Consider the following 15027-nt stretch of genomic DNA (forward strand, 5'->3'; position numbering starts at 1 on the left):
TCTCCTCCAGTTCCACCCATGTTGATCCAAATATTGGGTTTTCATCCTTTCTGATGGCTGAGTAATATTCCACTGTGTATGTATACCACATCTTCTTTATCTTTTCATCTGTCAATGAACATCTGGCTCGTTCCATATTTTGGCTATTGTGGAAACTGCTGCTATAAATATTGGGGTGCATGTGTCCCTTTGAATCATTATGTTTGTATCCTTTGAATAAATACCTAGCAATGCAGTTGTTGAGTCTCTATTTTTAAATTTTGAGGAAACTCCATACTGTTTTCCAGAGTGACTGCACCAGCTTGCATTCCCACCAACAATGTAGGAGGATTCCCCTTTCCCCACATTCTCACCAACATCTTTCATTTCCTGACTCATTAATTTTAGCCATTCTGACTGGGTGTGAGGTGGTATCTCACTGTCATTTTGATTTGTATTTCCCTGATGCCAAATGATGTTGAACATTTTTTCATGTATCTGTTGACCATTTGTATATCTTATTTGGAGAAATGTCTATTCATGTCTTCTTCCCATTTCTTGACTGGATTCTTTGTTTTCTGGGTGTTGGGTTTGATAAGTTCTTTATAGATTTTGGATACTAGCTCTTTATCTAATAAAACATTTGCAAATATCTTATCTCATTCTGTAGCTTGCCTTTTAGTTTTGTCCATTGTTTCCTTTGTGCAAAAGCTTTTTATCTTGATGAAGTCCCAATAGTTCATTTTTTATTTTGTTTGCCTTGCTTTTGGAGACGTGTCTAGCAAGAAGTTGTTGTTAGTATTTTCTCAAGGATTTTTGCATCTATATTCATCAGGGACATGGCCTCTACTTTCCTTTTCTTAAAATGTCCTTGTCTAGCTTTTTATCGGGGTATGCTGGCCTGGTAAAATGAGTTTGGGAGTGACCCCTCCTCTTCTGTTTTTTAGAAGAGTTTGAGAAAGATTGGCATTCATTCTTCTTTAAATGTTCAGTAAAATTCACAAGGGAAGCCATCTGGTCCTGGACGTCTCTTTGTAAGAAATTTTTGATGACTGATTAAATCTCCTGACCAGTAATTGGTCTGCTCAGATTTTCTATTTCTTTCTTATTCAGTCTGAGTAGGTTGTATGTTTCTAGGAGTATATCCATTTCTTGTAGGATGCCTGAATGGTTGTCACTTAGATGTTCAGAAGAGCATTTTATAATCCTTTCTTTGCATTTCTATGTTACCAGTGATTGCACCTCCTTTTTCATTTATAATTTTGTTAATTTGGGTCTTCTCCCTCTTTTCCCTTGTGAGTCTAGTTAAGGGTTGGTCTATTTTGTTTTTCTCTTCAAAAAAGCAACTCTTAGTTTGGTTAATCATTCTTATTCCTTATTTCATTTAATTCCACTCTAATCTTTATCATTTCCTTCCTTCTGCTAAATTTGAGCTTGGTTTGTTATTCTTCTTCTAGTTCCTTAAAATGTCAAGTTAAGTGGTTATTTGAGGTCTTTCTTTTTTCTTTCTCTATGTGTTCATAGCTATAAAATTCCCTCTGAGAACTGCTTGTATGGCTTCCCATAAGGTTAGTTTTTTATTTTTCCATTTGTTTGTCTCAAGATATTTCTCTTTTAATTTCTTTTTTGATCCATTGGTTGTTGAGGAAAGTGCTGTTTAATTTCCATGTGTTCATGAATTTCCCAATTTCCTCCTGTTATTGAGCTCTGAATTCATACTAATGAGACCAGAGAAAAGACTTGGTATGATTTCAATCTTTCTGGATTTGCTAAGACTTATTTTGTGGCCTAACATATGATCTACCCTAGAAAACATTCAGCGCGTGCTTGTGAAAAATATGTATTCTGCTATTGTTGGGAAAATGTGGATTCTTATTGATGACCAGATATGAGGGCTGAGAGAAAAGCCATCAGACCGCTTGGTGATGAGTTAGGTGGAAAATCAGGAGCCAGAGGGAAGAGAAGCAAAGGGCACTGGTTCCTATTAAGGCCCTTGTTAGCCAGGGGCTTTACACATGTTCTCATCACACCTTGCTTTTACAAAGGAGGAAACTGGGACTCAGAGAGGTTAAGTGACTTGCCCAAGGTCACACAGTAAGTGGCAGAACTACGATGTAAACCCAAGTCTGGCCAATTCTGAAGCCCAAGATCTCGCCATTGAACAATTATACTGCCTAACCCACAGAGTTAGCAGAGGACGGAGGACTCAGTAGCATCAGGAGATGGGCTGGTAATAGGCAGCTGCTCAGTGGCCGGGTCCTGCCTTGAACAACTTATATATTGCTTCAAGACTTCTCTCATGAACTCCACAAAGGAGAGAGTAAGAGCCAAGGCCTACAGTGGTGATGGTTATCAGCTGATGTGCTTCTAGCATGGTGAGTAGCATGGGGCATAGTGAGCGTGTGGTTGACAGTTTCAATCCCTGGGCAGGACAGACTGGAGCCCCAGACAGCTAGCTGCAGTTGCCATTTATTGAGATACATCACAGGCACAGACAGGAGAGCCAGGCGTGGATAGATTCAGAGAGGGGTTGGGTCTGGTGGGAGACTGGGGTGGTTGAAAGGCCTTCAGGGACCACTCACAACTTTCCTCCTTCCTCCGCAAGCCTGCCCTGAACGCAGAGCAGAAGAACAGAGGAACTGAGGGAAATCCAACCTCTTCTCAGTGATCAAAAGTTCACCTCCAGATCACTCAAATACACTGCACAGGGTGGTGGCCTTAATCTCCCCTCCCATCACATTGCAGAAGCAAGGAGAAAATGTGGGTAGATTTGTACCTTCCCAAAATGCAGATCGCATGCAAAGAGTCTGGCATGCAAATACACCGGACCTGTGGTCCTGGAGCTGTTCCAGTTCCTATGGAGGTGGGTGGGGTGGGATGAGTACAGCAAGGAGGAAACTGCAGGGCCCCCAGCTTGCAAGTCTGGTCAGCTAATACCTCCGGCTTGATGTCTTGACCGTGGTGGTCTTCCGCAGGATGGAGGTGCCCCCAGAGATGGCCCCTCCCTTGACAGTGCTGAATCCGCCCTTGCTAGCACCCCCACCCCCACCCAGGGACATGCCACCCCCAAAGCTGGCCGCACCGCCTCCGCACACCGTGGTGGAGTTGCCAGTCACCGCTGTAAGACAAAGGGTCTGGGTAAGACAGGGCAACCACACTGGAAGGGGGAGGGGGACTTGCAGAGACCAATGAGGGATGGGAACAAGCAGGCAGTGGAGCTGTGGGAAACTGATGGAGAAGGTCGGGCAGGAAGCTCATTCTTTGGGAACCCCCAAACTTGTCTCCAGGGGCTCAGGTAGAGGGCAATGTGCAGAATTCTGGCCAAGGACAGATTGAGTGGACTGAGCAGAGGACCGGGGCTGAGCCTGAGGCCAGGGAAGACAGCAAAATACTCACAAATGCTGACGGCACTGGGACATTCTCCAGACATCCTGCAGAAACCGAAATACCAGGAGAAGGGTCAGTGGTCCCCAGAGCCCAAGTGAAAACCCTCTCCCTCCTTCCCCTTTCCTACTCTCTGCCTTCACGGTAGGTCAACTCAGTGAGTCAACTCTCGAGCCAGGGTCCGCAAGACAAGGTCAGGAGACATGAGAAACACGTGCATGTGGCTGTGCTGGGCCTTGTGGCCCTTCCAGCAGGTGCCACAGAGAAAGCAGAGCCACAGCAGGCCAAGTGACACCAACCTCCCCTGTCCTGCCTTCCTTTGCATGCACATCACAGACAGCAAACAAAGCTCATGCTAAAACAAAGCTTCCCGGTTTCTGGCTCAAATGACTTTCTGTACATCTCACACCTTCCCAAGGACAGAGATGATTAAATTTTTTTTCAAAGCTTCAGAGGTGGTGGAATCCAGTGTTGGAAGAAGAAACCTCACTTCTGTAGGGCTGCTGACCACTGTAAGAATTACTGATTGTCCTGCCAACTGAAGAGATGTGCAGCAGAGGCAGTGAACCCAAGTGGAAAGTCTGCTGTGGGTGATGAGTTAGGAGCCCAGCTTCCTGGTTCCTCCCTTCTCTCCCTACCCCCAGCGCAGAGCCAATGATGACACGGGCTCTCCCACAGGGCAGGGCTGTAATGCCCTCTGAATCAGGGCAGGCAGGGGCCCCCACCTGCTCTCCTCGCTCTCCAACAGCTTGCGGTAGGTGGCAATCTCCACGTCCAAGGCCAGTTTGACATTCATGAGAGCCTGGTAGTCACGCAGCAGCCGGGCCAGGTCCTCCTTGGCCTGGTGCAGGGCCATGTCCAGGTCCCCAAGCTTCTTCTGAGCATCCTTCAATGCCATATCCCCACGCTGCTCCGCTTCTGCGATGGCAGTCTGCAGCTGCTGGCACTGCCCAACGGATGAGAGGTGTTGAGAACATCCTCCAGGGTCATCACATCCATCTCTCTGCCCTCAAACCAGATACCACCATTCCCCCACCCATCCCCCCGGACCCCAACTAACTGAGAAAGAATGAAAGCAGAAATATTCATCTCAGAGAAGAGATACTATTACATAAGCAGGGTCGTGTAGCACTACTGAGAAAGTCCTTATTGAAGTCTAATCTTAGTCCCTCCTGCTGCAACTCAGCCCAGTGCCTCAAAAGAGATAGAATAAATAATATAACCTCACCATTAACCAAATGCTTCACTCCGATCTGGGGGAAAGCCCAAGCTTTTAGCCATATCCTAGAAGGAATCAGCACCTATGACCTGGATGCTTGAACTGTCAGCCTCTTGCTCTGATCGCCTAGAGATGGGATCAGGCTCCCTGGAGGAGATCGTTTCACCGGCTCCACCACTAAAATGCTATGTGACCTTGGACAAGTTCCTATTCTCCTCCTGACCTCAGTTTCTTACCCTGTAAAAGGACTGTGTTGATTTTAACAGTCCAGCTTGTTTGAGTATGTCCCATCCCTCAGGAAAAGAACAGTTCTCACCCCTCAGCGTGACAATAGAGAAGGTCCTCACCTCTGCCAACCCACACCTGACCCCCAGGCTCCTCACCAAAGACTCACCTGCTTCTTAACTGCATCCACCTCACCCTGCAGCCTCTGGACAGTGCGAGTGAGCTCAGCAATCTCATTCTTAGTGTCCCGCAGGCTGTCCCCATGCTTCCCAGCTGTCACTTGCAGCTCTTCATACTGGAGACCAAAAAAGTGGCAGTGACCTGTCAGTTCCAGGCCCTCCCGGATAACTAGCTGCCCCAGGCCCACCCTCACAGCTACAGCCCCACCCCTGTCCCTACCCCATCAGCTGGTGTGTCTAGCCCCAGGCCTCTCACAGTGGCAGAAGTTCTGTATCTGTCCCAGCCCACACACCTGACCAGCTGTTCTCCTCACCTTGGTCTGGTACCAAGCCTCAGCCTCAGCCCTGCTCCTCTGGGCAATCAGCTCATACTGGGCCTTGACCTCAGCAATGATGCTGTCCAGGTCAAGTCTGCGATTGTTGTCCATAGAAAGGATGACATTGGTGTCAGACACGTGGGTCTGCACTTGGCTCAGCTCCTGCAGAAAAAGAGGTAGCTGCCACCAGCGCACTTCATCCAGGCCCCCAGGAGACAACCGAGGGATGAAGGACGGGGCCCCAGGTTGCAAGAGGAGGCTTATGCTCTACCCCAGGCTCCAGCCTAGAAGGAAAGACCTAATTCTTTCCAGCTGGGAAATGGGCTCTCATTTTTATAAATATCATTCCGTGTTGTGGATTTACAGGTTTCCAAGAGATTACAGAAGGGGAAAGAATGTGTACATACTGCACCCAAACCTGGTGCCAGTCCCTGTCATCCTCAGAATGCCCTGGGAGGCAGGCCAGGCCACTTTTGTCAACTTGGGAAAAGTCTCCCCTCTGACGGGGGTAGACAGTGGGATCCAAGGAACTGAACATAGGCCTGATTCAAACCCCACTCTCCAATCAGCCAGCTAACCCCCTGCACCACCATTCACAGTGGTCCTGACACTTTCCTTGGTTAGGAAAGAGGCTTGGGAAAGAGAAGTGACACATCCAAGGTCATCAGATCCAAGGTCATCCAGTCCAGTCCTGGGGCCCAGACTGGAACCAGTCAGTTGAGCAACAAATTCCCAGGTGGTTTCCTCTAGACTATACTGATATTTATAGACCATGGCGATGTTGTTGGACCCTCCCTGGGTTTCTAGGACCATTGGTTTTGACATATAAACAGGCATTTAAAGATGCCATGAGCAGCAGGTTCAGTTTCAGCAGTTCTGTGCTCTGGCTTTGAGTTCAGCTCTATCACTAGTTCATTTGAATGGGCTCCGCTGAGCTCTGCCTCCATCTCTCCCACGGTCCTTCCTGTCCTGGGCTGTCGACCAACTGCCCAAACCTCAATGGCTCCCAGAGGGGAGAGAATCTTCTGTTTCAGAGTCAACACCTTGTATGCTCTGGTTTTGCCTCCAGCTTTCCTGCTGCCAGTGAGATTATAACCGATAAAACTGGAATATTAGAGCGCACTGACTGAGCATTTCCTGTGAGCAGGGGCTGTGTTAAGCACTTAACAGACACCAACTTGTTACAAGCTCTTTTCCAATAGCACAAAGAGTGACATGACCTGCCCCAAATCACAAACTAATAAGCAGGGAGCCCAGTCTTAAACCTTGGGAGTCTGACACCAGAACCTGAGGTGGCATGACTAAAAGAGAGATAGAAGCCGAGAAAGAGAACGACCAAAGCCAGAACTGCCATCCATACTGACACAGATTTAGATTACTAAGATGTGTTATCATTTGAGAGGTGGATTGGGTGGGGAGGAAGGGGCGAACATCCAACTCATGAAACGTTTGCCGTTGAGTGAAAAGACATGAGCTCTGGAGACAGGCAAAGCGAAGTTCAAGTCCCCAGCCTGCCATTCACTGGCTGTGTGACCGGGACGGAACTTCCTGATCCCTCCGCCCCCTCTTCTATAAAGAGCCTGTGGTGATCCTTCCTCATGGGGTTGATGTAAGGATTCAGATCCATTTGTGGCCTATGGTGGGTGTTCAGTGAAATGCATTATGTGCCCAGACTTCTCTGAAGGTCAGTCAAGACATCCATGAGGCTTATTTGCTACAGATCACATCATCTTGCCACAGCAGTGATAACCCTGACTTCATCATCTTGCAGCATCACCCCCTTGCCCTCCCCCCTTCAGGGTCCCTGTGCACCCCTGAGCCAGAGTGTCATCCTGAGGAAAATCAGCTTGGAATTTTTAAGACAAGGAGATCTACCAAATCCCACCAAGAGTGGTAGACTAAGACGATAAAAGCGTTAGGTTTTCCAAAGAAACAGAGCTGATACAAGTGGAGAAGGAGAAGGAAGAGTTCTGTAGATTAAAGGTATGTGTCTCCTCAGACACCAGAGACCCTGAGAGGAAGAGCACGTGGAGAGCCTCTGGGCAAGGAGGAAAAGAGCCAGAGAGGCCAAAGCATTGATACTGGAGCAGGGGCTAAATCCCACAGGAATCATCCAGGCCAGAGGGAGGGCACAAGGCTGCTTTTCTGCCCTGTAAGACATGCCAGGGGTTGGTGAGTGGCCCTCCAGATTTCCCTGAGATCTGGCTTGACCAAAACCAGAGCATGAAATCAATTAGTGAGTGCTTTATTGGCCATCACAGTTGATTCGTGCAGGAGGCAACAAGGGAACGGCTGCTCTTGCCTTCATTCTCAACCCCAAATAGGCACAGGTAAGCCTAAATATCATTCCCTTGAAAATGAAGACATTTGCTGCTTCTGGGGTTCTGGAATCTTCCCTACTGTCTATATTTCTTATGGATCTCCAGGAGTTTCCATCCCTGTGGCAATCCCATGGCCCCCTAGGATATGCTCCTTTGGCCTGGACCCTTGAGAAGCCCAACAAGGCCAGGGCCTCTTATACTTTCTGTGTCTGTCTTGGCTTTCCATTTTCTCCTGCATCTTGCCCTTTCTAGTTTGATGACTGTTCTCCTTGATGGGAAACAGGCAAATGATGCAGTCATTAGACTTCTTCAGGTAAAACCTAACAACAACCTCCTACAAACCTCTAGAATCACAAAATGTAAGTAAGAGGCATAGAGCCAGCAAGACTTCCCTAAGGAAAGGCCAAGCCAAACGGATTTCATTTTCTCCTGTGGTTGTATTACTAAAATGCTAAAGGACCAGCACAGACTTCCACAGTATTCTTGAACACAAGACAGAAAGATGTGGGCCAGATGATGATATCAACTAGATTTTCAAGTAGCTGAGGCACTTGAACCACAAATTAGTGATGAGTGGAGTGAGGTCAGCCTGGGAGAAAGATACCACCAAAAGTCTAGTTCTTGCACTAGGACTCGGTTCTTGGCCCTGTTGGCTTTAATGTGCTCACTGGTCACATACACTGAAATGAACATTCACACTAAACTGAAAGTTTACCAGGTCTGCAGAGAACCCCAGGCTGGGACATCATGAATATGTCCAATTACCCAATGGGGTATCTCCAACATATGCATGGGGGAAATTGGTTTCAAAGTGCCTACAGTTATCTAGATGACGGGATGAAACCATAATCACGGGGCACCTGGGTGGCTCAGTAGGTTAAGCCTCTGCCTTCGGCCAGGGTTATGATCTCAGGGTCCTGGGATCGAGCCCCACATCGGGCTCTCTGCTCGGCGGGAAGCCCGCTTCCCCCTCTCTTTCTGCCTGCTTCTCTGCCTGCCTCTCTGCCTACTTGTGATCTCTCTCTCTGTCAAATAAATATTTAGAAAAAAAAAAAAAACCATAATCACATGTCACAGGGAAAATGGGACTCATTAACTCTTGCATTTGGTTTCAAAATTCAACTGCCCAAATCCAGGAAGTTGGAAGCAAATGGATACATGTCTCACTTGAAAGCATTCATGTGAAAAAGTCCGGGGAGGGGGGTGTTTAAGGAGCAAATATTGTGAAATGACTTCTAAAGATGACACATAAACTAACGCAACATTATGTGCACGAATGCAAGTCTGTATGCTCCCTCCCTACCACACCATTTCCCAAAGTCTGGTCTAAGAACACTGTTTCCTCAACTTTCTCATATGCCACAGATGTCAGTCCCCAAAGCACCCTGACCTCTAACATGCTGCCCTGGGAAAGGCAATGAGCCACACAGAAGACAACTCGCTTTGTTGCCTGAAGGGCAGACTCAGGGCCAATCAAGAGCAGAAGTCATGGGAAGATGATTGAAGTCAGCTTTCCTTTTTGGTCAACAATGAAAATGCCTGCCCTGAAAAACAGTGAGCTCCCTGCCACCGAGAGGATTCAAGCCCAGGCTACATGACTCCTAGTAGCGATGAGGGAGAAAGGACTCCAGCACAGAGGGAAGGTGGGCCATGAGGCCACTATTGAGTCCAAGTCCAGGATGCTAGGATCAATTCAGGTTAATTTCAGCCCTCTCACCCTAGTCTTCAAAACCTCCTTGTTTCCTGGAACCCCTCTTGGATCCTGCAATCTACCCACTACCCACACCTCAACTCCTGAGCCCACCTGAAATCTCAGTCCTTTCTCTGCCATCTCTGCTCCTCCGGCCCTTGCTCCATTACAAACTGCTCTAGAAGGGAAAAGGTCTAACACAGGAGTGCAAGTCAGACTTTGAAGTCCAAGAACCAGGTTTTAATTCTAGCACTGCCTCCACCTAGCTCTGTGACCAAGGGCAAGCTACCCTGAGCCTCCCTGTCCCTGATTATACAATGGAGACAATAGTATTACCTCTATTGTGGCTTCCTTGAGAGGATTATGTAAAGCTTGGCCCGGTTTCTGGCCCATCCTTAGCACTTCGCATGGAAGCTCGTATTAATAAAAGGTCCAGATTCTATTTTCCATCAGTTAAATTGCACTGGTGAATTCAGGTCAGACCTCCAGGGGGGATCCCCAGGGCTATACATATATATAATTGTCCCCATCCATTGGCCATCTCACCATTTCATAGAGATGATTCAGGAAGTCGAGCTCCTCAGTCAAGGTGCTGACCTTGCCAGTCAGATCCATTCGGCTCATGTATGCAGCATCCACATCCTGGGGGCAAGAGAGACAGCAGGGCAGACACCTCAGTCCCCAGGGCTCTCGCCTCCCTCCGAGTCACCCTGGCACCCTGGCAAGCCCGGGAACCACCTCCCCAACTCCCCGCCACCTGCTCACCTTCTTGAGCAGCACAAACTCATTCTCCGCCGCAGTGCGCTTGTTGATTTCATCCTCGTACCTGTAACACAGGAAGACTCAGGCCAGACTCAGCCTAGTTCTGCCTTCTAAAGCATTTAACCCACTTGGCTTTAAGCCCCCTTGGGTCCCACATTATCTAAGAACAGCTTTGAGAAGCAGTTCTGTAATGCAGCCCACCAGTGAAGAAACTTGGGGTACAGCCATTAAATATTCCAGCCCACCCACTTTAAGGAAATGGGCCCAGACTTTGCACAATAATACGGCAATCAAGAGCAGCCATCTCTTTGGATCGGAGCCCCTGGGAGGCTTTATAGGAATAGGCAAAGCTGTGTCAACAGTGGTTTATCTTTGTATTCACTTTCGACAGGCAGGACGTCATTTAAAACAGCTCACTTCTTTCCAACTGCTTTTGCTGAGATTTTAAGGGTTAGAGATCGCCAGTATTATCGGGAAAGTTATGAAAGATTATACCCTAAAATTATAAATATACATATCGCTCATCATAATCTCTGACCTTTATTTGGATCTTGATTCAAACCAACCATATTTTTAAAACTTAAGACATTTACGGGACAGTTGAAAATTCAAAATGAATGGATAGTCGAGGATATTGAGGAATTACTGTTTTAAAAATTTGAGTTGTAGGGGCGCCTGGGTGGCTCAGTGGGTTAAATCCTCTGCCTTCGGCTCGGGTCATGATCTCAGGGTCCTGGGATCGAGCCCCACATCGGGCTCTCTGCTCAGCGGGGAGCCTGCTTCCTCCGCTCTCTCTCTGCCTGCCTCTCTGCCAACTTGTGATCTCTGTCTGTCAAATAAATAAATAAAATCTTTAAAAAAAAAAAAAATTTGAGTTGTGGTTTGGCATTATGTTTATGTTTGATTAAGTCAGGCTATGCCGATGAGCCTTATGAATATAGCCAGTAAATATCTGTGAATGAAATCACACGATGGCTAGGATTTGTTTCAAGACAATAAGGGAGGAGAAAAATCAAGTAGGTATATAGATGGAATAAGACTGGCTATGAGTTAATAATTATTAAAGCTGAGTAATAAGAACATAGAGGTTCCTTTCATATTCTCCCTACCTTAGAGTTTTTTTAATTATGAACAATACACAAATAAGTGGGACAGTTCTCCAGGAGGCACCCAAGGGAAGACGCTCTGTCTGTGCATTCCCCCAGGTGGGAACCAGGAACGTGGGAATGTGGTGACCCTCTCTGGGGAGATTTCCCACACTGTCCCTTCCTCACCCCCATGGCCCCAGCCTGTCCAGTCCTCCTCACTTGCTCTTGAAGTCCTCAAGGACATCCTGCACATTCCTCAGCTCTGAGTCCAGCCTCCCCCGATCGCTCTGGAGGTTGTCCAGCTGCCTCCGCAGGTTGCCCAAGTAGTTCTCAAAGAGGGGTTCCAGGTTGTTCCTGGTGACACCCGAGTTCTGGCCCTGCTCCTGCAGCAGGGCCCACTTGGTCTCCAGCACCTTATTCTGCTGTTCCAGGAACCGGACCTGAGCCAGGACAAGAAAGTTGATGAGCTGGTACCATCCACTGGCCCCAGACAGGACCCAGGACTGGGCCCATCGTCACCACCATCCCCATCCAGGACCTCACAGGGCTGGTGCACAGCTGATGCATTGCTGCGGGAAGGAGCCCCTCCTCCTCAGGGAGCAGTCTTCGCTGGAAAAGACTGTCCAATCCAATGACAAGGACTCTAAAGAGTTAATAAACCGTAAAAGCCCTAACTCAGTCCTTTACTAGTTGGCAACAGTCAAATCACTTCTCTCTGGGTCTTCCTTTCTCCCTTGGCCTGGGTAAACCGATGTTCTTGAACCCTAATTCTGCACCAAAATCAACTGTTAAAAGTGCAGGTGCATATAGAGTGTATATATATATATATATATATATATATATATATGTATGTATATATACAAGTATGTACATATGTACATGTACACACACACAGGGAAAGAGAAAGCAAATGTGACAAAATGTAAAAATTCATGAATTTAAAGCGAAATCAGTCAGAGAAGGACAAATATGACATGATTTCGCTCAGATGTGAAATTTAAGCAATGAAACAAATGCACAAAGGCAAAAAGAGAGAGAGAAAGCAAGAAACAAACCAAGAAACAGACTCTTAACTCTAGAGAACACACTACTGGTTACCGGAAGGGAGGTGGGAGGGCGGATGGGGGAAATGGGCAATGGGGATGAAGGGGATCATTTGCAATGAGCAAGTATGGAAGTGTGGGATCGCAATGGTGTATGCCTGAAACTAATATAATACTCTGCGTTTGGAATTAAAATTGCATTAGATTAAGTTAAATTTTAAAATTTGGTGAATCTGGGTGAAAAATATAGAGAAATCTATTGTACTGTTCTAACAACTTTTCTATAAATTTGACTTATAATATATAAATTTCTACATATTTGACTGGGCAGAATATAGCTGCCCAGCCCTGCCTCTAAAGACTTAAAAGGGGGCTCATGGCATGGACTTCACAGGTCCCCTGGGGGGTTCTCTGCCCAGCAAAAGACATGGGACAGGGTCAACCTCACAGACGCCCAGCTCCTAGAACATGATGCTGAGAGCCAGAGAAAGGTTTTTGCTTGTTTGACCTCTGGGACAGTCCCACAGGAGAACCAAAAGTCACTAGGGGAGAAGGTGAGGAGGTGGGCAGAACACCTTGCTTCACCTTCTGCAGTCCGGTTTCTCCGGGTCCAACCTCCACAGCACCCCAGGCCCAATGTCACATGGCCTGGGAACCATGAAGCTGGTGCACCCACCACAAACAGCAACAAGATCTCTTAATGCCAAGGACCATAGGGCTCATGAACCTGAGCTCCAGGCCCACCTCTGCCTCCAAGTGCCTGTATGATCCTGTACAAATCACTTGTCCTCTCTAGACTTCTGTTTTCTCTTTTTTAAAATGGACAAATATCACTATTCTGATTCCTCATGGGACACTGTGGGCTTCCCAAGAGAAAGAGGACATGAATGTTCTTTGGGGACCCCGAAGTCATATGGCTATCCACCAGGACTTTCTCCATCATGGTCCCCTTGCCTGGGGACTTGTGTTAGAGGTTGACAATGCAGCAGAGTGGACCTGGAAATGCCAGACAGAAGGTACAAGAGCCATCTGTTTGGTCTGGAGGCCAGGGAAGGAAGGAGTCAGGATGCTCCCGGTCTGGGACAGATCAAACTATACCCCTGGGTCATGGTGCCCCGGTGACCACCCTCTTCACTGTCCATCCCAGATTGAGTTTCTGGGAACAGCAGAAACAGCAAGGAAGAATAGGAGAAGCAAAATGGTAACTTCTTCTAGAACAACCCCTCAATCGTGTCCTAATCACATCTTTGTCAGGCCTTCTCCAACGCTGAGAGAACAGGGAACAGATGGGCTCCTTGGATAACTTGTTGAACATTTGAGCTGGTTTCCCCAGCTGACCAGAGGCACTAAGGACCACCCTATTAGGAGGAGCCCTGAGGACAGTCTACTCCTTAATTGTGGGACAGGCTGCTGTGTGATCCATGTCAACGATGACTGTAGGAAAGGCACAACACTGTCAAGACGGGCTCAGCAACAACCCTTATGACCAGAACCACCGAGCAAGGACAAGGAGACCCAGAAGGATGTCGCCAGGCCAGAGAGCTCAAAGTCATTCCATCAACCGCCCCCCAGCAGTGTGCAGCCTCCGCCCAGCACCCCCTCTCCTAGCGGCCCTGCTTCTGCTCCAAGGGCCCCTCCCGGCTTCCTTTCACCCCGGCTCACCTTGTCGATGAAAGAGGCAAACTTGTTGTTGAGCGTCTTGATCTGCTCTCGCTCCTGGGTGCGCACCCGCTGGATCTCGGGGTCGATCTCCACGTTGAGAGGGGTCAGCAGGCTCTGGTTGACGGTGACCTCCTGAATCCCGCCAGGAGGACAGGCTGGCCCGAATGCCTGCCGCCCAGCCCCCAGGCCCGCATAGGCCCCACTGCCAAAGCCGAAGCCTCCCAGGGCCCGCCCTGACGAGGCCCCTCCAGCCACACTGACCGAGATGCTCTTGCTGCCCCCCAGGTTATAGAGGCTTCGGCTGCCAAAGCCAGCCCTGCTGGGGCCACAGCGGGTCCCCCTGCCACTGCTACTGCTCCGGGACACCGTCACTGAGCTGAAGCTGGTGTGGCCCCGGGACCCACCTCCTCCACTTGCAGAGTTGGAGCTAAAACCCCCTTTGGTGGAGTATGTCTGTCGAGACACAGAGGACCTCATGGCCATCAGAGGGGCAGGAGCACAGGCTGAGAGAACGGAGAGAGAACGTGGTGTGGGAATGCTGTGCCACCAATGGGCTTTTTATCTTTTCCCAGTTGGGCTGGCTCCTGGGCTCCAGAGACACTCCTGCCCCATTGCCCGAGGAACAGAGGGAGGGGCCCCATGGGCCAGGGGAGTCCCCTCACCCCCAGCAGCAGGGAGGGGCTGCTCCCAGTTATCACCCATGCTCTGGAGCTGGGGCTGAGCCGAGACTGTGTGGGGCGGGATGCCACCTTCTCCCCCCTGGGGCTCTCCTGTCTTGGAACGGGATGATACAGGCTCCCACGGCCGCCCCCACCACCCAGTGGCTGGCTTGGTCTCCTCCCACCCAGCCCCGATGGCCACCGTCAATGGGGCTCTGTTCTATGGGATTTGGCCCAGGCCCCTGTCGCAAGCCAAGGCCCCAGGGCCCAGGGCTGTACAGGTGGTAAGGGAAGGGAGGGTTGGGCAACGGGATGTGGAGAGGGTGCCCAGGCCTGCTCCAGTCCCACCCTCCCAGCCCACGGCCTCATCGCCGCCCGGCAGATCCAGGGTGGGGGACACAGGTGACAGAGTGGGGTGGGGGCAATCTGTTCTTCCGTCATCCACTGCCAGATTGTCTGCGGGGCAGAGACCCCATGCCAAGCAAAGTGGGTATAAGGA

The 15027-nt window shown here is 49.0% G+C and overlaps 1 protein-coding gene across 1 annotated transcript; it reads right to left on the bottom strand.

Annotated features, from left to right (window-relative positions):
- Positions 1-2432: 2432 nt before the first annotated feature.
- LOC111157837 (keratin 79) lies at positions 2433-14352 on the bottom strand. Its single transcript, XM_022519515.1, has 9 exons — positions 13870-14352; positions 11384-11604; positions 10080-10140; positions 9861-9956; positions 5301-5465; positions 4977-5102; positions 4089-4309; positions 3376-3410; positions 2433-3097 (listed from the first exon to the last, which is right to left on the bottom strand). Exons 1-9 carry the CDS (start codon positions 14350-14352, stop codon positions 2910-2912), a joined length of 1596 nt encoding a protein of 531 aa, XP_022375223.1. The 3' UTR covers positions 2433-2909.
- Positions 14353-15027: the final 675 nt, after the last annotated feature.

The sequence above is a fragment of the Enhydra lutris genome, unplaced genomic scaffold (assembly GCF_002288905.1).
Source record: "Enhydra lutris kenyoni isolate GAN:26980312 unplaced genomic scaffold, ASM228890v2 scaffoldscaffold56, whole genome shotgun sequence".
Classification (NCBI taxonomy): domain Eukaryota; kingdom Metazoa; phylum Chordata; class Mammalia; order Carnivora; family Mustelidae; genus Enhydra; species Enhydra lutris.